The sequence below is a fragment of the Protopterus annectens genome, chromosome 9.part0 (genome assembly GCF_019279795.1).
Source record: "Protopterus annectens isolate FY-2018-M chromosome 9.part0, PAN1.0, whole genome shotgun sequence".
NCBI classification, from domain to species: Eukaryota; Metazoa; Chordata; order Ceratodontiformes; family Protopteridae; genus Protopterus; species Protopterus annectens.
The window spans coordinates 486399948-486420673 of record NC_056743.1 but is presented as its reverse complement, the minus strand read 5'-3'; the positions used below and the strand labels follow the sequence as shown (position 1 = coordinate 486420673).

General features: G+C 41.7%; 1 protein-coding gene across 4 annotated transcripts in view; it reads left to right on the top strand.

Moving 5' to 3' along the window:
• Window positions 1-20726, top strand: part of LOC122811288 (golgin subfamily A member 7) — a 435299-nt gene that overhangs the window by 17816 nt on the left and 396757 nt on the right. For all 4 annotated transcript variants that reach the window (XM_044083034.1, XM_044083033.1, XM_044083031.1 and 1 more), the window contains exon 2: window positions 19807-19932. In XM_044083034.1, the coding sequence (XP_043938969.1) occupies window positions 19807-19932 (126 nt within the window). The remainder of the gene's footprint in view (window positions 1-19806; window positions 19933-20726) is intronic.

The following is a 20726-nucleotide window of genomic DNA, read 5'->3' as shown; positions in this document are numbered from 1 at the left end:
CATTTTTACAAAAACAAAAATGTGAAAAAAAGAGGCAAAGGAAAAAATAAAAACTGAACTTGGAAGGATAGAAGAACATTACTGTTAGAACAAGAGGATAAAGATCAAAGTTCAAAACATGGCTCGTGCTGTGGAAGGGCAAGGTCCAGATAGATGAGAATTGTATGCTTGGTAACCTAATATGAAATGAAAACATTGGGATAAGACTAATGATGATGATCATTCCTTTGTAATACAAGAGATTCTTCAGAACTGCTCAAATTGTGTGCTTGTAACTGGAGAGTCAATTATTAGAAAAACAAACTTACATTTGCAGAGAAGATAATGAACATGAAATAGTATTATACTTGCCGAGAGCAAAAATACAGAATGCGAGAGAGACTTTGGAACACCTTTAATCTAAGGAAGCATCAAGCTCTTTTTATTCATGTTACAAATTACCTAATTTTTTTTTAATTTCTCCAAATCTTTTGAGTTTCTAATACTATGACTGGAATGGACCCCACTCCTAAGTCAAAGTACAATTAAAGTTCATGAAATTACTTGCATCTGGAGCATTTTTCCCTGGGCTTCTGCCGAAAATTGGTTTCTTTCCAAGTTGGATTTTCCCGGTAAACAAATTTTCAATGAATAAATAAGTAAAAATTAGTATTATTTCAGTCTTTGATGTCAGCCAGAAGTGCTCTTTGCAGCACCCGCAGTGTGCCCAGTAATGACTCCTCTTGCAATTCATACGGAGTTATATGTATTGGTAACGTATCCAAGTATGATTGCTCCTACTACTATTGGAACTGTCTGGGTATCTTTCTTCCACATTGCTCTCGTTTCTGCCTGCAAATCCTGATATTTTATAACTTTGTCTCTCTCTGTTTGCAAGACACTGTAGTCCCTGGGTATGGCGATTTCAATGAACAGCACTACTTTTGACTTCTTATCTGGTTTCCTAGCATCTATCTTTTAAACTGTTGATAATGGGAGTTCCCATGTGATGACTTCATTTTCTATGATGGTTTGTGGCTCATGTTTCCAATGTTTTTCAGCCACTTCAATACCATGGTTGCACAATCCCCAATGCAACAGTCTTGCCACATTATGCCTTTCAGTATATAGTCCTCCTGCATTAGTATGTCACAGCCAGCAACGAGGTGTGCAACTGTTTCCAATTCGGTTGTACAAAACATGCATATATCTGTCTCTCCCACATGTTCAATGGACTTTGTAAACCATTGTGTACATAGCCCACTGTTTTGGGCTGCCAGTATTGACCTTTCTCCTCTTGGTTTGAATATGCCTCTCTTTAACCATTCCTGCATTCATTCCTGATCAACATGGTTCTTCCAGAAGTTTTATATACTTGCAGCTATATTTATGCATTTTCCACATTTCTTGCCTTCTCATCTGGTCCTTCACCTTATATTCTTTCTTTTGTTTTTTTTTTTTTGGCACATTCAGTTGCTGCCTGATTTTTATCTATTTCTGGTTTGATTTCCATTCCTGCTTCATGCCTATATGTTTCTGTTAGATTAAGCAGAGAAGTCTTCTTAGATTTATTCTCCTCATGTTTCTAAACTTTCACTACATTTGAATCTTGAGAGGTCAGCAGATCTATACATGTAATCAGTTTCAAGGAGGCCCATCTCTCCTTAGGAACGGGGAATATAATATTGATCTGCACTGATTTTTATAAATCATTTGGTGAGCATGAAGCATCCTCCTTGTTTTTCCTATCTAATTTATCCAACACTTTTTGGGACCTTTCAGTCACTCCAAAACTGTAAGGACAGGAAGAGCAAATTGGTTTATAGCTTGTTTTTTTTGTTTCTAGATGTTAGTGCTGTTTTCAGGATTAACTTGTCTTCTAAAGTATTCCTTGTTAAGTTTTATTCGCATTTGTTCATGTTTTATTATTGATCCTTAATCAATTCCCAAATATTTATACTTTCCCTCTTGCTCAAGTTATTTTATATCACATTCTTGTCCCAAACTGATGTTTTCCTGGTGCTGCAGTTTTCCTGCTTTTTAAAGGTTACTTTTCCACATTTATCAATAAATAACATTCTTATAGCATCTGAAAAAGTTTTGACAACTTGCAATTGTGCTTTCAGTTCCTCATCTGATGAGCTGTACAGTTTTAAATTCTCGAGAAAGAGAAAATGAGAAGTCTTTATACTTTATTGTTTTCTAGGAGCCAAATTACAGCCGTGGCCTAAGCTGTTAAGTAGACATGCTGTAGCTGTTAATGGGTTAAGGGCAAGGCAGAATAGCAGTGGTGACAGAGTCACCCTGGAATGTCCTCCTTTGAATTTTTATCCCTGTGATAATTTGTCCTTTATCATGGCTTAATTGCAAAGTGGTCTGTCACCGTTTCATGGTCACACTAATGTAGTCGATCTGTGTAGGGTGTATCTTGCACATTTTTAAGCACTCTTATCCATGAATGTGTGATACAGCAATTGCTTTTTTGTCGTCAGTCCATGCCATGCTTAGATTCTTCCCCTTTTTACAGTTCAGTATAACTTTAACAATAAATTATCCTTTGTTCCATATGATTTTCTTTTATTGCCCTTTTGTTCTATTGCCATAATTGAGTTTTCTTCTAAATGACTATAAACTGTCGACATCAATTCTTGTGTGTAGTTTATACGTCGTCGGAAGGCAAGTTATTGGCCTATAATTTTTAGGATAGCTTGCAGGTTCTCCCTTAAGTAGGAACATTGTTCTTCCTTTTAGCCAGGTTGGTGTCTGTTCAGGGTGCACACATAAATAGTTTTTAATGACTAAGTCTTCATGCCAAGATGTTAATACTTTTAGCCAAAATTTAGGTGCTACATTGGGCCTGGGGTTTTCTATTTAGAGGCTTTTCTTAACTTTGTTTCAGTCTCTCTGGCTGTTACTTCATCCCATTTCATATCCTTTGCCTTTAGACTTCTTTCTTTTACTTCTATCAATTTAGCATCTTTATGTACCACAGGCTCTTCAAAGATACTGCTCCAAAATGTATCCATTTCTTCTTCTTTTGGCAGACTTTCATCCTTTTACCTTGTTTCCCTATTATCTATAAAACTTTTGAGCCATCAATAAAGTGTTTATTTTGTAGGTTCCGACCCAGAGACTCCCCAGACTCTGGAATAGACTTGCCCATACATGTCAAGCAGAGCGCCTCTTTGGCCCTCTTCAAAAGGAACCTCGATTGGATGGGAGAAAGGAAATTCACCCCGGGGATCATGTCAGTTGCCCTGCTAGACAGGGGTCCAGGGAAGTAAACAGTATGGGAAGAAATAGTCAGGGAATTGTTATGGCTAGGCTTGTATAGGCCCAAGGGCCGATAGCCTAGTACCAACCTATGAACCTATGTACTTTTTCCTTTAAATTTTTGTGTGTATCTTGTAAGTTTTTCCACCTGTTCTGAGTTTTAACTTATTTGTGATAGTACATGATAGATCCTGATCTGTTCTTATACTGCTCATTGCTTTAATCACGTCTGTCTGTGTTAGTATTTATGTTGATATGTTCTTTCGGTCTCCTACTTTGGACACGAGTGTTCGTGGATTCTGTTCAAGCAGCTTTATGTACAAACACATCATGATAGAAGTTTACTGACTTTTTAATTTAAGTAATATTTACAAACTAATGCAGTCATACATGCTCGTTCTCTGGCTGCGCTCTCAAAATGGCACTGGGCATAGCACTTGCCCAGTATTTATATGTGCCCATTCAGTCCTTGCTATGCTTCTTAAAGATGCAGCACATACACTCTGATCTACATCCTCCCTGTTTGAGAAATAGATCATGCAACATTCTAAATCTATTTGGCATGCAGATAATACAAGTAGTTCTTTGCCATGCACTTACACAAGACTTGGTACGTGTATACAGTTATGTCCATGTTGCTGTGTATTTCACACTGGGCCTGGAAATTCGACCATATCTTGTGACATAAAACTGAGAGTTAGGCTTAGCAACTGGAGCTGTCTCTGCAGAATGTTCAACCTTCAGAGTATTTGGAACATCCTCAGGAATGAAAATTGAGGATGAAACACACACTGGGATGGGAGCAATGGCTAGTTCACTCTGAGATCTAGAGTCTTTATCACAGGAGCAATGTTGTGATGCTGATTCTGGTACAGGAAGAAGAGATCTGCGATTTCTCCTGTACTCCACAACCTCGGATTCTACAAAGTAGGATTCCAGCTCATTACATTTACCCATAACTTTACCAGTCCGGTCAAAACCTTTCACCATTTGTATCCTCACTCTCTCTCTTTCCCTCAACGGATGAAGACATCTGCTTGATTTATCATAACTGGACTTGTGGATAGCTTCTTGAATAATTGAGCCTAATGGTTGTCTTGTTCTTAGCTTTAGGCCTCAATAAACTGGAACTAATAGGTAGCGTTGTTCTGGTTTGGGATAGAAGTCTTTGAGCAGGTGAGCCAAGTATATCGTCATGGGGTATGTTTCTGAGATTAAGTAAATTCAAAAGATGTCAGTATTGTCACACTTTAACCTTTCCAAGTAATTGCTTTGCACTCTGCACTGCACGTTCAGCTAGTCCATTTGACTGTGGATATTCAGGACTGCTAGTAACATGTACAAAGTCCCATTCTCTTGCAAATTTTTGAATTAACTGACTAGTAAATTGAGTACCATTGTCAGAAATAACTTGTGTGTGGACTACCATGGACTGAGAAATAACATTTCAACTCTGTAATAACAGTAGTGGATTAGTTAGCAAGTTAATCTCAAACCAATTCGATTAAGAGTCTGCCAATAGTAGTGTTTGTCCCACTTGAAGATACAAGTGTCTGCTGTTGACCAAGGTAGTTCAGGAACTTGACTAAGCTTAAGTGGTTCTCTTTGGAAATGTGGTTTAGTACTATTGTGTACTGAACAAGAAATACATACGTTATCAATGTATTTTAGTAATGAAGGCCAAAATACTAGTTCTGTCGCTCTCTGTTACTGGATGCGGAACCTGGGTGAGTACAATGCAAAATCTTATATATTCTTGTTGTAAGGAAGCAGGAACAACAATTTTAGGACCTTTGAAAATAATGCCACCTTCCATCAACATTTTCAGCTCTTTTTAAGGAGACAGGTTTGCACTCAGGTGGTAAACTAAATTGCTTTGATGGCCATCCACCATTAATGTAGTGATTGAGCTTTTGCAGAATTGGATCAGTCTTTGTGTGGTCTCTGTTTATCAAGTCTACTAATAGAAAAATTATGCATTGCCATCACGTCAAAGTCAAAATTCTCTGCGTCTGGTTGTTTTGCCGTATTTCTGTGCAATTTGGATAAGGGATCAGCCAGTTTAAGTAGTTTGGCTTTCATATAGACCATTTTGAAGTTGTACTTTTGCAATTTGAGCATCATTCATTGTAATCTCACTGGAACTGAAAGCATAGGCCTCTTTAGAATAGTAACTAGAGGTTGGTGGTCAGTTTCAATCTGAATAGCTCGACCGTAGATATAATCATAAAACGTAGAACATGCAAATACTATTGTCAAAGTTCTTTCTGAATTTGAGCATATTGTATTTCAGTTTGAGTAAGTGTTCTGGATGCATAGGCTACTGGTCTGCCCTCTTTTTAAGAATAACTGTACTAAGACCAGATTTTGAAGCAACACAGGAAAGAGTGACTTATTTGCATCATAGTATTTTAGTGTAGGTGGGGTGGCAGTTTTCTGCTTCATGTCTTCAAATGCCTTTTGGTGCTATTCTAACCATGACCATGTAACATTTTTGCACGTCAGCTCTCTTAAAGGTGCTATCTATTCTAACCATGACCATGTAACATTTTTGCACGTCAGCTCTCTTAAAGGTGCTATCAACTCAAAGAAGTCTGGTACGAACTAGCCTAAATAGTTGACCATGCCTAGGAAATGCTGTAGAAATATTGTCTGGTGCTGACATCTCAAGAATAGCTGCATGCTTGGTCGGGCCTGGTCTCAAGCCAGTACTGGTAAATAAATTACCTACATGTGTAACTTCTGGTAGTCTAAATTTGCATTTCAGAGGATTGAGTTTCAAGTTTACTTCATGTGCTCTGTCTAGAACTCTCTTTAGATTTCTGTCATGCTCTGGTTCACCATTGGCTCCAAACAATAAATCATCTACTATGATGGCACAAGGATAACCTGAAACAATTTTGCTCTATTACACACTGGAAGACTTCACTTATAGAAATTATTCCAAATGGCACCCTTGGGAAATCCATAGCTGCCAAACAGGGTACTGGAAGGGGTTAGTAATGAAGATTTGCGATCAAGCATCACTTGCCAAAATTAATTGTTTTTCCAATACAGGAAAAACAGTGGCATTTGGAATTAGAGCTAAGGCCTATTCAGCTGTATGCATTGGGTAATGGTCTCTTCAGTGCTTTGTTCAAATCTCTTGGGTTAATGCATATTTTGATTTTGTCTGAACTTTTTTGTGCGATGCTACCATGGACGACCCCCATTCAGCTGGTTCTGTAACTGGACAGATTACACCTTGCTGTACCATTTTATCCAAGTGAGCTTTGACTTTGTCCTGCAGTGCTGTCAGAACTTTTCTTGCTGGTCTGACTATTGGAGTGACCTATGTGTCTAACTTCATGGAGTATACAACTGGAAGTTTGCCCAACTTCTCATCGAAAATATCAGCATACTCTGAGAAAAATTGGAACTAGGATATGCACTTATGTGATTTAACTTCTTTGGTAAAAGAAAGCAGATTCATTCTGAAACCATCTTTGAGACCGAACAAAGACTGTACTGGTGTTTGGACTACATAGAATAACAAGCTGTAACAGTTCTTAGCCAAATAACATGAAAGCATCACTGAGCCACATTGAGTTGCTCATTAGTTCTCATTTTAGCAAATGTCTGCTGATGTACACTTTGAACCATTGTCTGCTTTAAGCTCTGTAGATTTACCATTGATCCGGACCATGCAAAACATTTCGCTGTTTGCCAATAAATTCACTGCATCAACTCTTTCACCAATTACTACACCATCTACGTAAGTGGACTTGCAGTCTACTTGATCAATTTGTTTTGTTGTGTGACCTTGTTGTGTGACCCATCTTTATAACTGTGTGCGGTTTCTTTGATTTGCAAAACTTTAGAAAAGGGTTCCATTTTTTGCACTTGTGACAATGCTGACCAAATGTTAAGCATTTCTCTTTTCTAGAATCATGATTGGCACCAAAATTGTGACTGTTAACAATGAAGCTGGACTTGAGTTTTGCAGATTCATGTTTATATTTCACTGAGCATGCTCCTTTAACTGAACTGGTCTTAGAACTTCCAGGAAAACTACGTAGTTTCCCTGGTGACCCAACAAGGGCTGTGGCTGCCATGTGCTTAGGCCTACTTCTGTTTGCCGCATGCTGATGCCACTTTCTACATTTGCTCTGGAGTCTGGTGAAACCATGCTGTTGTCACTTGCAAGCATACTTGTGCATTTTTCTGTAACTTCATGGATTAAATCTCAGTGGCTTTATTGAACGTTAAATCACTGTCATGAAGCAAAATCTTTCTCACAGCAGCACTATTAATACCACGCACGAGCCTGTCCTTTAACTCTCTTATGTCACCAAACCGACACATTTCAGCTTTGATTCTTAGGTCAGTTTTGTATAAGCTGCAAAAGTTTCCCCAGGTTTCTGATCTCTCATATAAAACAAATGTCTCTCTAATGTAAGATTTGTCTCAGGGTTACACATTTCTTTGAACTTGCACTTCAAGCAGTCTGGGTCTTCCCTTGCTTCAGCCTGTACAACAATATGATGATTCTCACTTTCTCCCTTTTACACTGCTGGTGCATACACAAATGAACGCTCTCTTTCAGTGGCCTTTGACCCAGTTAGGTTTAGCAAAATGAATGCCCTGGTGCTTGCATCTTTGTCTGAATAAGCTGCTTTTTATAAAAATTTGCCCTGGTGCTTGCATCTTTGAATAAGCTGCTTGTATAAAAATATTGTACTCTTGCTCAGATTTTCTCTAGTTCTCTGCAATGTTCTGATCAAATACAAGTGGTAAGGGCTTTCGAAATCCATCTGCCATGTTAGCACATACCAGTAAAGGGTTTTGCAAGTAAGCATGAACACACATGCATAAGCCAGAAATTTATGCCAGTATTTGTAACTTTGCCCAATAGCACAACAAGCCTCTGTATAACTGAACTTTGCGAAATAAGTGTCTCGGGCACTGTAATACTCTTGAAATTGCTGTATTGCAAGAAAGCACCTCTTATCAGTTTAAGAAAGATTTCAAAGAACTGCACAATGTGAATGAACTGGGCAAGAGAAGCTCAGAGTCAGTAATATTTCAAAGTAATTGCACTTTACGAGTATACAGTACACAGCACACTGAAATTTCCCCCAAATGGCAGTACCTTGCTAGGCGGTTATTTACAGTGCAAGAAACACTCTGTAATGGTGGCACTTTGCGAACAGACACACCCAGCACAAGAAACCTTTTGAAATGGCTACATTTGACTGTACTTCACAAAGTAATTGCACTTTGTACACATACACACTCTTCAGAATACATGCATAGTAATAAGCAAACACCGTAAGCTTTTTTTACACACTTTGAGAAGCTTCGAATAACTCTAGTTATGCCTTTGATACAGTATGAAGTCGTAGTTATGCCAAAACACACCATTTTGCCAAAAAACATGCAGTTGCCTTCCTTTATTTATGCTCAATATGCCCTTTTTGCCCTCATTATATTCGTTTTGCTAGTTTAATCTCCTTTTCATGCCCATTGCACTTTTGCTTTAAACTCTCATTTTGCTTTAAGCCTACTCGTTTTGCTTTTTTAATAGTTTCTCATCAGATATCTTAATTTTTAAACATTTCCTTCAGTTGATAAACTTTGTGTGCCTCCAGCTTGTTTAATGCGGTTTGTGCTCTTGTAATGCTTCGTTTTAACCCTTTTTTTTTAATAAAATAAGCAGTTCATGTGAATTCTCATTACCTTTGATTCTTTTCTGGCTCATTTTTGTGCTTGTTTCTCTTTGTTTACCTTCACTGTCATCTCTGCACCTCATGGCTTTGAATATCTTTCTCTGGAATTCCGGTTCTGACATCATGTTGCGCTCCTACTAGAGTCTTTGTGGGTTCTGTTTACGCACCTTTATTATATACAAACGTATCACAATAGAAATTTACTGACTTTAACCTAAGTAACTTGTATGCAAAACTAACTACTGCAATCATACATGCTCGCTGTCTGGCTGCACTCTCAAAATGGCACTGGGACTAGCACGTGCCCAGCATTTATATCTGCACATTCAGTCCTTGATATGTTTCTTAAAGATACAGCACATACACTGATCTACATGTTCCCTCTTCTATATTCCCGTAACAGTGACACTTCTTGCCTTAATTGCTTTATAGTTTTCTCTATTCCATACTTCCCATGATGGTATTAGATTTTTTCCCCCTTCCCTCACTACTCTGTGCTGTTGTGGTAGAATTTGATCAGTTATTAATTTTGCTGCACAGTAATATATTCTGTTTACTTCTGTTATATCACATGGATTTCTATGGACAGTCATAATTACTGTGTTCATTTGTTTTTATCAAACTTCTGACTTTTTGGGTTTTATTGACCTTCTGCAGTTTATTTCTTTCTTTGATCTTTATATGTCTGTCTGCCTGAATCACGCAATTCTTCTCAACTCATTTTCTTCTAAACTGAGGGCACATTTTTTGTTTTCCATTTCCCTTGGGCATTCTGTAGAAAGTTCTGTAGCAGATTCTCTTCAATTTCATACTGTACCCTCCATTGCTCTGTCATATGGGAACTCACTGGCCTATCACTCCTCAACATTGACTGCATCAGAGTTTCCACACATTCCTGTTCCTTCCCTTGCTGTCCAGCTTCAAATGAACGTTTATACTGGTTTTCTGTGGAAAGCTCCAAAAATCTTCATACCACTGTTTTCCCCTTAATTTGTATATCCATTGCTCTATCCTATTGTGCTTTCTGAATTAAGAATCTGAAGTAGTTAACTTCATTTGTCCATCAACCTGTGGGTATCGGATCCATATCGGATCTGAGCCGGCAGCTTCAAACAGCTAAGATCCAAGCTCCTCCCCCTTACCCATAACCCCCTGCTATCCCTTCCTGACCTCAGATCTCGTTTGCCGCGGTTCAGTCAACAGAATGAGTTCCTGGCGTGGGAGTAGTTCATTTCTGTGAGAAAAATCCTTTTTCTTCTCTTTTTTTTAACAGTAAAAAAATTGTGTGTGTGTGTTGCCCTTAGTTACAGTATTTAACGATTTTTGTAGTTAATTTAATTTTAGTTAAATTACCTCCCCCCATGTGTGTGAAGGTGTGTCTGTTTTTGGGCCTAGTGTATTTTTTCTTAATCATGTCCGAGGCCCCTAAAGCTTTCTTTTCTAAATGCACCGAGTGTGGCCATAAGCTGTCCCCAGCGGATAGCCACACTCAGTGTGTTATTTGCCTTGGGGTTGATCACCTCTCCTCAGGCTGCACCATTTGTGCAGCCTTCAACCCCAGGGCTTTGAGGGGCAGGAGGTCGAAGTTTATTCTGGCGGGACTGTTGCCCCCGGACTCTGCTTCGTCGTCCTCTCCCTCAGTGACACCTGCCGCGGCAGTGCCACCTTATATCCCTGCTCCCCTGGCCGGGACACACCCTCCCACCTCAGGCCAGGAGGAGAGGGAAGCTAGGAGTGAGAGGAGAAAAAAGAAGCACCACAAGCGGCGGGCCGAGTCTTCCTCCTCGGCCCTGTCGCCCAAGCAAGCAGCTTCTCCCAGGGCCTTCTTCCCGGCTCCATTCACCACGTTTTGAGCCGGAGGAGGAGATCCGGCCACCTTCGAGGTCATCGAGGCGGCACTCCCGGCCCACCTCTGTGGCCTCCTCTAGGTCAACCCGTAGCTTGTCCGATGCAGACATGGACTGGATGATGCGTAGGTTCCTCCAGGCCCAGCTGCAGATGGGAGTGCTCCTGCCTCCCCCCCCCCCCCCGGGGGGAGCTCGACCCCTTTTTTGCCCCAATTGCTCCTTCTCCGACCCACTTCCGGGGTTCGGAGTCTTTGGAGCCGGGTAGCATGGGAGCCAGGGGAGTGTTGGCGCCGATAGTACCTCGTACTTCGGCTCTGGCACCCTCGAGTTGTCGGGTCCGTTCTTGGAGTCGAGAGCTGAGCTTCGGATCCAGAGGTGTCAGTGGTCTTCGGCTCCATCTCGGTCGGAGCATACTGGCCCTTCGGATCTGATTGCTTCGGTGCCGGCTCCGATCCACACATCGGATCCGAGGGGGCTGCTCTCGGATCCCAGAGAGAGCAGTTCTCCTTAGGCGTTCAATGTCGTGGAGAGGGTATTATCGAGGGATTCGAGGCCCCAGGCTCCTGCTACTGTTCCGCCCTGCACTCCCTCTGACGGGCCTACTTTCCATCACCCGGCCCCAGGGTCAGCCTGCACCTACGTCCCAGATAGTTCCCTTGGAGGAACAGGATGTGGTTGGTGAGGCCTCTTCGGATAGCCCCCCCCCCCGAGGAGGTTCCTCACAAACGTAAGTACAAGAGGAGGCACTTGGACTCACCTGAGTCCTTGACAGAAGAGACAGACTTAGAGGAAGGGGAAGGTTCCCCAAAGTCACGCCTCGAAGACATCTCCTTCGGAGACGTCAAGGAAATGCTTCGTATTAGAGGGGGTGGTCAGCCCAAAAACCTTCCTCTGATGAGTCTGTGTTTCTGGAGGTGTTTGACGCAGGCCCATCTACCTCTTGGCTGTCCCCTCCCGCCGATCCCCTGGTAGACCTGATTACTACCAGGGCATGGAAGGAGCCAGACACTGTGGAGCCCATTCCAGAGAGACCAGATAAGATCCTCAGCCCCCCCTTCTGATAGGACGTGTTGGAGCAAGGGTGCTCCTGTAGATGCCATATTGGTGGTGGCCGCCACCAAAAAGGAACTAGCCCAGGAGAGTTCCTCGATCCATCCTCCAGACAAGGAGTCTCGGACGATGGACCGCCTGGGGAAGCAGATGTTAGTTTCAGCCACCTTCTCTGTAAGGTCGCTGAATTATATGGCACACGTGATACGACTCCAGCAGGATCTTATCAAAGAATACGCCGGGTTGCCCCCAGAGTCCATGTCGGCAGAGGATAAGAAAGTATTCTCAACCCAAATGGCCACTCTCAAATCCATTACGAACACCTCTATGCGGCTCCCCTCCCACATTACGGAAGGAGCCGCTAGAGCTAGCGGAGCGGGCATTGTCTTACGACGGCATGCTTGGCTCCGCCATTGCGATTTTGCAGAACCCTTTAAGGTGTCCTTCGCTAATGCCCCTTTTGACGGTTCTTTGCTATTTGGCAAGAACGTACATGACATGCTGGTCCAGAGCGAGAAAGATGGGAAGATGTTGTCTGCTGTCGGAGTCCGCTTCTCTGCTCCCCAGAGGTCCTTATCTAGGAACCAAAAGGGACAGAAGAAGATGTGGTTCCAGAAGTCTCAACAGTCCCGTTTTGCTCTGGACCTCTCGTCCTTCAGAGGCAGAGGAGGACAGGCTGGACGCCGGCCTAGAGGCAGAGGGGGGCCGAAGAATTTCGGGTCGAGGGAACCCTTTTCTGTTTGGCCTGCGCAGCAACCCTGAAGGGTTACCCAACTGCTCCACTCTGGAGGCAGTTGGGGGGCGTTTCTCGAGACGCCTAGCAGTTTGGGAGTCCATTACAACAGATCACTGGGTGCTTCGAATCCTATCCAGAGGTTACAAGATCCCCTTTCTCAACCTCCCTCCCAAACCCCGGAGCCTCCCCGATGTCCCACCCAATCAAAGGGAGGCAGCAGCCTCAGAAATACTCCAACTGCTAGAAAAAAAGAGCAGTCCAGCACGTCCCCCCAGACCAATCTGGATCAGGCTTTTACTCCAGGTTCTTCTTGGTGCCAAAAAAGCCGGGGGACTTGAGACCCATTCTCGACCTGTCCTTTCTAAACCTGTCAGTGGCCAAAGAAAAGTTCCGGATGGTCACCATTCAATCCATTCTCCCACTCCTGCAGGAGAATGACTGGATGTGCTCTATAGACCTCAAGGATGCGTACTACCACATTCTGATGGACAGATGATCCAGAAGGTTTCTCCGCTTCCGGCTAGGAGCCAGCCACTACCAGTTCAGGGTCCTTCCCTTTGGCCTCACCACAGCCCCCAGGGTGTTCACCAAAGTCTTGGCAGTTGTAGCGGCCCACCTGAGACTCCAGGGAATACAGGTCTTTCCGTACCTGGATGACTGGCTCCTGACCACCCCCACCAGGCATCTACTGCGTTTAGCCAGAGATTACTTCCTCCACTTGGCCTACCGACTGGGAATCACAATCAATATCAAAAAATCTTCTCTTCAACCAACCCAGATCTTGGACTTCATTGGGGACAGATTGAACACAAACCTTTTGCAAGTCTTCTTAACTCCAGACCGGCTTTGAACACTAAAGCTCCATGTACTGGCCCTTCTACACTCCCCGGCTCCTCCAGCGGAATTGGTCCTGAGGGCTCTAGGTTCCATTGCGGCAGCAATCAACCTACTACCCTTAGTGCGCTTGAACATGAGGGTTCTACACTGGACCTTGCAGGTTCAATGGTCCATCCTACAACATCCACTGAGTTCACCCATCCCCCTCAGCAGGGTTTGCAGGAAAGCCCTATTCTGGTGGCTCCAGTCCCCGGACCTCCAGAAAGGGCGCCCCTTCTGTATGTCTCCTCCTCTAGCCACGGTGACCACGGACGCTTCTCGCCTCGGGTGGGGGGGGCACTGTATGGGCAGAACCGTCCAAGGCACGTGGACCCATCCAGAGACCTCGTTGCATATCAATGTCCTAGAGATGAGAGCGGTGCTTTTGACGTTGCAAGCACTCCAAGCCCTTCTTCCCTTGGGGACAATTGCAATTCAGACAGACATGTCAGTTGTCTGGTATATCAACAAGCAAGGGGGAACCAAATCCTACCTACTTTGTCGAGAGGCCATGAGAGTCTGGGAATGGGCGATCTCCACCAACCGCTTTCTCATAGCGACACACATTCCGGGCCGGTCGAACATCTTGGCAGACAGGCTGAGTCGAACCATCCTTTCACCGTACGAGTGGTCTCTGAACCCGAGAGTAGCGAAGCAAATCTTCAAGTGGGGTCAAGCTTGCTGCAATCTCTTCGCGTCTCCTTCGAACGCAAAGTGCAGCTATTACTTCGCTCTAATCCCCCCACCGGGGGAATCCCCCAGAGATGCTCTGGTGCATGTTTGGCCATCCGATCTACTTTATGCTTATCTACCTCTTTCCCTAATGCTAAAGTTCGTGCAGAAAGCCAGTCGGTTGGGGAGCAGAGTGATCCTCATAGCCCCATTCTGGCCTCGTCAAGCGTGGTTCCCATGTCTATGGTCTCATCTAGTGAATCCCCCATGGATTCTAGATCCCACTCCGTGTCTGATCTCTCACCCACTAGGATTAACAACCCCGGACCTGGACAACCTCAAGCTTACAGCTTGGCTGATCCAGTTCCAGTTATAGCTAGGACTCCCGGTATCTCGCCCTCTGTTAAAGCTATTCTAGTAGCCGCTCACAAGCCTTCTATGAGAAAGGTTTATAATAGCAAATGGAAGCGTTTTTCAATTTGGGCGGAGCATAGAAACTTGGACCCCTTTACAGCTCCGTTACCATCAGTACTAGAATTTTTGTCAGTTTTATTCGACCAGGGTGCTAGCTCCTCTATGGTCAAAGTCCAGTTAGCCGCAATCTCCCACTATCATGTGGGAAGTGATCTCGGTCCCTTAGCCTCTTCAAATTATGCAAGACTTTCTTAAAAGGTACCTTCCTCTTGAGACCTCCTGTTAAAGATGCAGTTCCCCCATGGGATTTAACTGTTGTTCTCCAGTCTCTGACCGCTCCTCCCTTTGAGCCTGCAGCTTCGGTAGATCTAAAATACTTATCTTGGAAGACGGCTTTTCTTATTGCCATAACTTCAGCCAGAAGGGTTTCGGAGCTTCAAGTCCTGTGCGCCAAACCACCATACTTGGTTTTCCATAAAGATAGTTTCCCTCAGGACCAATCCCTCCTTTTTGCCCAAAGTTGCTTAGGAGCCCAATATCAATCAGTCAATTAATTTACCAGTATTCTTTCCAAATTAGCAGAACAAGGGTGAATACAAGTTACATTCTCTGGACGTACACAGGCAATTGAGGTTCTACTTGCACAGGACCGCTGACCACAGGAAATCTGAGCAACTCTTTGTATCCTTTGCTAAGCCCTCTTTGGGAAAACCAGTATCAAAAGTTACATTGTCCAGATGGATCTCCCAATGTATACTTCTTGCGTTTAAGAGTTCTGGCCGACCTGAACCCGAAGGACTCCATGCCCACTCTACAAGATCGATTTCTACCTGTGCTGCCTTTTGGTCCAGAGTTTCATTGGATGACATTTGTTCAGCAGCCACTTGGGCTTCATTTCATACGTTCATTAACCATTACAAGTTGGATATCATTTCCAGAGGGAGAGCATCCTTCGGCTCTGCAGTGCTGCGGAATATCCTTCCATGAGGACCTCCCAAGGATTGGGTAGCTGGGACCTCTGTCCCACAGGTTGATGGATAAATGAAGTTAGCTACTTCAGATTAAGACGTTATGTACTCACCATAAAGTTCCATCTGAGTAGGTAAACTTCATTTGTCAGCAATCGACCCACCCTCCATCCCCCTAACCTATAGTACGTACCAAAGGATTCCTTGCCCTTGTTTCCAGATAGCTCTAGGTTGGGATGGGCAGGTGATCCCTTGTGTGATAATGCTGTGTTACTGAGAGAACTCGATCTGAGGTCAGGAAGGGATAGCAGGGGGTTATGGGTAAGGGGGAGGAGCTTTGAGCTCGGATCTTAGCTGTTTGAAGCTGCCGGCTCGCATCCGATATGGATCCGATACCCACAGGTTGCTGACAAATGAAGTTTACCTACTCAGATGGAACGTTATCGTGAGTACATAACTTCTTATTTTCTACACTAAATCCTTCACTTCGCAGGTACTCCATAACCTTAGTTTCTATTTCTTTAACTTCTCCATTACTAATCTCCTTTTCTCCTTTGTCTTATTTTTTTTGTATTGTAAAGGTTTCCATGTCCAGATTCCTTTGCCTATGTTTCTCTTCAAATATCTTTGGCGTTGCTCTTTTTGTATTGGTTTAGTTTTGCTTTTTTCTTTACATAAAGGGGGGGGGGGATCCTCCTCCTCCTCCTCCTCCTGGACCTGGCCTGACCCCATTGTAGGTATGTTTCCGTATTGTGAGGATTCTACATCTTTTCCAGTCCTGGCATCAGTGTGCCTACCAGGATTGGGCACTTTTTTTATCCTGGGTCTTGTGCACCCAACTATCTCTCTTAATTTTTAATTTACTTCTGTCCATGATGTATGCTATATAAGTACAGTTTATATATCAGTGTCGTCTTGGTGAGATTTTGTGAAAATAGAGTCCACACTCACCAAGACTTGAGGAATTCAGTTTCAGCAATGCTACCCCTTGCTTTGCTGATTTATCTCTCCATTCAGCCCCCTTTAATTTAAGGAAACTTTGAGCTGTTTTTATTCATGTTAAAAATTATCTCCTCTGTAAGGACTGTCTGATTGTAAGTAAGGAACTGACAGCCCTCTTAGTATAGCTTGTAGAAGTGATACGAAATATTTTTCACAAATAACCTGTCGAAAGGAGAGTCAGGTTACCACGAGTGATTTTTTGGATAAATATTTACACGAAAAATGGATAGAGCATCCAAGCATAATTTTAGGTGAGCATGTGTTTAAACTGGATTGTGGGCACTTGTCAAAACCTGGAAAGAGAATTTTTGCAGCAGTTATATTACAGTATTTAACAGTCACAGGACAGGAATTTTGCTAGGTTGAAAATGTTAACAGATAGCAATGTGTGATGTATGTCTGGTGATGGGTTGTGCTAGGGGCATTATTAATTTTTTTTATTAGAAAATTTGTTTCCACAAGATTAATGCTGGTGCTGTTTATGAAACTTGGTTAAAGAACAGTGATTGGAGTTTTGTCTGTATAAATGTTTTTACTGTAACAGACATTCTAACAAAAAGCATATAAAAGTGTTATGCTGGGGATTAAAGATTTTAAGTCCTGTGATTACTAAATGTTCACTGAAACACAGACTGCAGTATTGATGTCAACAGTGATGATAAAGAAGATCCTGGAATGTATAACAATTGCTGGAGTGTATAGACCACCAAATTCAAGTGCTAATGACCTTAAGAAATTCATACATTTCTACTAAGAAACACAGGGAAAAGAATAGTAGTGGCTGGGGACTAAAATTTACCATAAACTGACTGGAATAGTAATGATTAAGCAACATTTACAAGGAAATTGTTTACAAATTTACAATGATCATTTGGTTATAAAGGTTAATCTCTTGTTATATAATTCTGCCAAACTGAAATGTAAACTGATGCGCAGAACATTAATAGATTATATTAAAGCAAGGCAGAGACTATTTGGAGCGATTCATTTTGGTGAAAAAAATGCAGAAGTAATGTGGAAGGTTTTGAAAGTGAAATTGTTGAAAGCAAAAATTAAAAAAAATGTTTAACATCAGGATCTAGGCACACAGTGTCAGAAGGATATATTTCTGTAAGGATGATACTTGATTTAAGGTGAGAGACAAAAAATATAAGAAATGGAAAAGGGGTAGAACTACGACTTTGAAAACTGAAGTAAACCAGCTGGACAGACAAATTAAACATAGTGAGACGCAAGATCAAGCATAATTTGAAGAAAATTCGTATTATATAAAGATTGAGCTTAAGAAACCATCTTGCAGGTGCATAAGATTTGATAGGAGTAAAGACAGAAATTGATGGTGTGTAGAGTCTAAAATTTATTCTCACATGCAACATCATATAGATATATTTGCAATATTTTATGGAAAGCAGTCCGTTTCCACAAGCGGAGTGATGATTTAACATCCAGGCAACCTCGAGTACTGAAATCAGATTAGGTTGTATTGAAAAAGAATTACATAAACTGGACCAAAACAAAGCCACATGGAGGAGACAGAGTTGGTAGTAATGACCTGATAACAGTTCGGCTAGAACTTAGTGTCATTATATCTGTTATTCATTAGGGCCTTTAAACATGGGGAGATGCCACAAGATAGGTTTAACGCATGCCCCCAGTCTTTAAGGGAAAGGGGAGTAGGACAAACCCAGAGTCATACAGACCCAATACGTTTACCTTCATGTTGAAAAATAATGGAGAAATGTATTTTCTGAACTGGAAAAGATGCAATTTGAAACCATATATTCACATGTATATGTTGAAAATAGATCTGTAACTACCTGTAACATGATGTTCCATAACAATATAGTAGCAGCTGTAAATTAAATTGTGCTGTAATATAATGTATAAAGAATTCAGTATTTTATAGGGCTATACACAAAATGCTGATAAGTAAATTAAAACACGTGGGAATTGATGTACTGTTAATAAGATGGGTAGTTGCATGGCTTACAAATAGGACATGGTACTTGTACAGCAGTTGGCCAGGTGAAATTCTATGTTATAGTCATGGTGTCAACACAGACATCTGCTCTGGGACCCTACTTACTTGTGCTGTATCTTTCATGTGTGGGTTTTTTTTTTTCTGGCACCTTCTTAACTCAGAAGCCAGAAAAACAATTTAATGTATTAATGCCCAGACATTAATATAGCCTCCAATTCACTGCATTACTGTGTCTTCAGAATACTTGTCTATTACAAACAACAGAAAACAAAATACTGAGATTCTTTCTGGGTAGAAGAAATTAACAACATGGGTTCATAGGTAGTTAACAAGCTTGCAGTCCATTGGACCATTGAGGAGCCCAGCCCAAATTCCCATTTACCCTCAAGCACTGTCTGGTTAGACGACTGGCTCAGGGTCATGCAGTAAGTAAATAAGGGTTCAGGGAATCCTATCCAGTACCAGGGGAATTACAGTTCACAGCCTTAACCCTCACTGTGTACACTACTAGACCTTCCGCATCATATATTCAGGAAAGAATTAAAAACTCTATCATCAAGCAAGCAACGTGAAAATTTAACAAAGGCTATGTCATGTAGACAAGGCAAACCTCCACTTGTTTAACAGTTGGAGGCCCACAACATCAGAAAAATTAACCCCTCAAAGTTATGCATGTGCTTGGGTTGCATGCCGTTACGTGTTTAATGTACAGAGAACATTTCTTTGCTATTTTCTGCAACACGTTACATTATGTAATGCTTTAATTTACATTGTTTATTTCATACACTGGGAGGTTAGTTTATGCATATTACTTTTTTATGCTTTTGCTGTTTGTTTTTGCAATTTTTGTTTCACAAGCTGAGCGTGAAAGTGGTCTGTAGGTATCAGTACTCAACCCCTTTTTAGAAAATAATTATTTTTGTGTGTTATATTTATGTATGTACTTATTTGAAACCACCAAGTTTAATCGCTGAAGACAGGAAATCTTCTATTCAAAAAAAGTGTTATAGTAGTGGACATCTGAGAAGGAAGCTCAGCATTTGGGAGGACATGAGATAAAGACACTAAGATAAAAATGCCAGGTGGGATCCTAGGTTGTAACCTCTGGTGATAGGTTCTTAATTCTTAACAGTATTGTCTTGTTAGCAACCAGTGAAAACAGTTATTGCTTGTGGCTATAAGGAAGACTTGGCTTGGTGGAAATGTAATGTTTTTGTTACATTTGTGACCAAAAGTTCTTGTTTCTTCGTTAAAGTTAAGGTAGGCTAACTTTTTTTTCCTTTTTTTAAATTAAATTTAGACTCATATCTTGGAAGAAATGAGGTTACAGGCTTCAGTATCTGGCAAAGTGTTCATTCAGCGAGATTACAGCAATGGGACTATGTGTCAGTTCCAGACCAAATTTCCTTCAGAATTAGAAAATCGGGTAAGAACCTTTCTGTCTTTTCAGCGTTTTTCCAGCTTGATGTAGTATACAGTCTCTCTCAGTCTGTCAATGGTACAAGTCTGTAAATGGTCATTAAGTGGTCAGCTGAGGGCAGATGGAGAAAATTCCATTTACCATTGTTAACCATACTTGTTAAAGAAAAGATAATTACCATTCTTGTCTATAGTCTCTGACTTTTTAGGGTAGTTGCTGCTCTCTAGAAGAAGGTCTCTCCTCACATTTTTCCTAAATGATAGTTAATAGAACCTTTGAGCTGAAAAACTGAAGTTAACATCTGTTAGGAAAGCCCAGTTTATCCCTGGGGATTGGAGTCTACCTTGGGATGTAATTTGTATTCTACCTAGTAGGATGTGGTTCTAATGGCTGTACAGTTGTCTTGGTTTTTGTGACTGTTCTTGGAGAAGAATATTCTCACTCAGCAGTAAATTTGCACTTTTTTCGTTAAATATGTGGAATAATGTAACATTTCATAGATGTGGCTATCACTGTGAACATCCTTCAGAAGTGGTGAGAGGAATGGAGAATAAGATGGCCCTCAAGTGTGCTTAATGAGGACAGTTTATGTATGCATGCATGCTGTGGGTAAATGGTTTCTTAATGTTATGGGGAGAAACGAGTGATGGGTAGTAGTTCAGGAAAAGAGCTTTAAAGTTTAAGGGGCAGAAAGCAGTGTTTTTCTGTTTACCATTTTGGAGGATTGGTTATATCCCATCTTTCTTGACCATGATGCATTGGTGTTGAGCCATCGAGCTTCAACCATACATTTGCACATT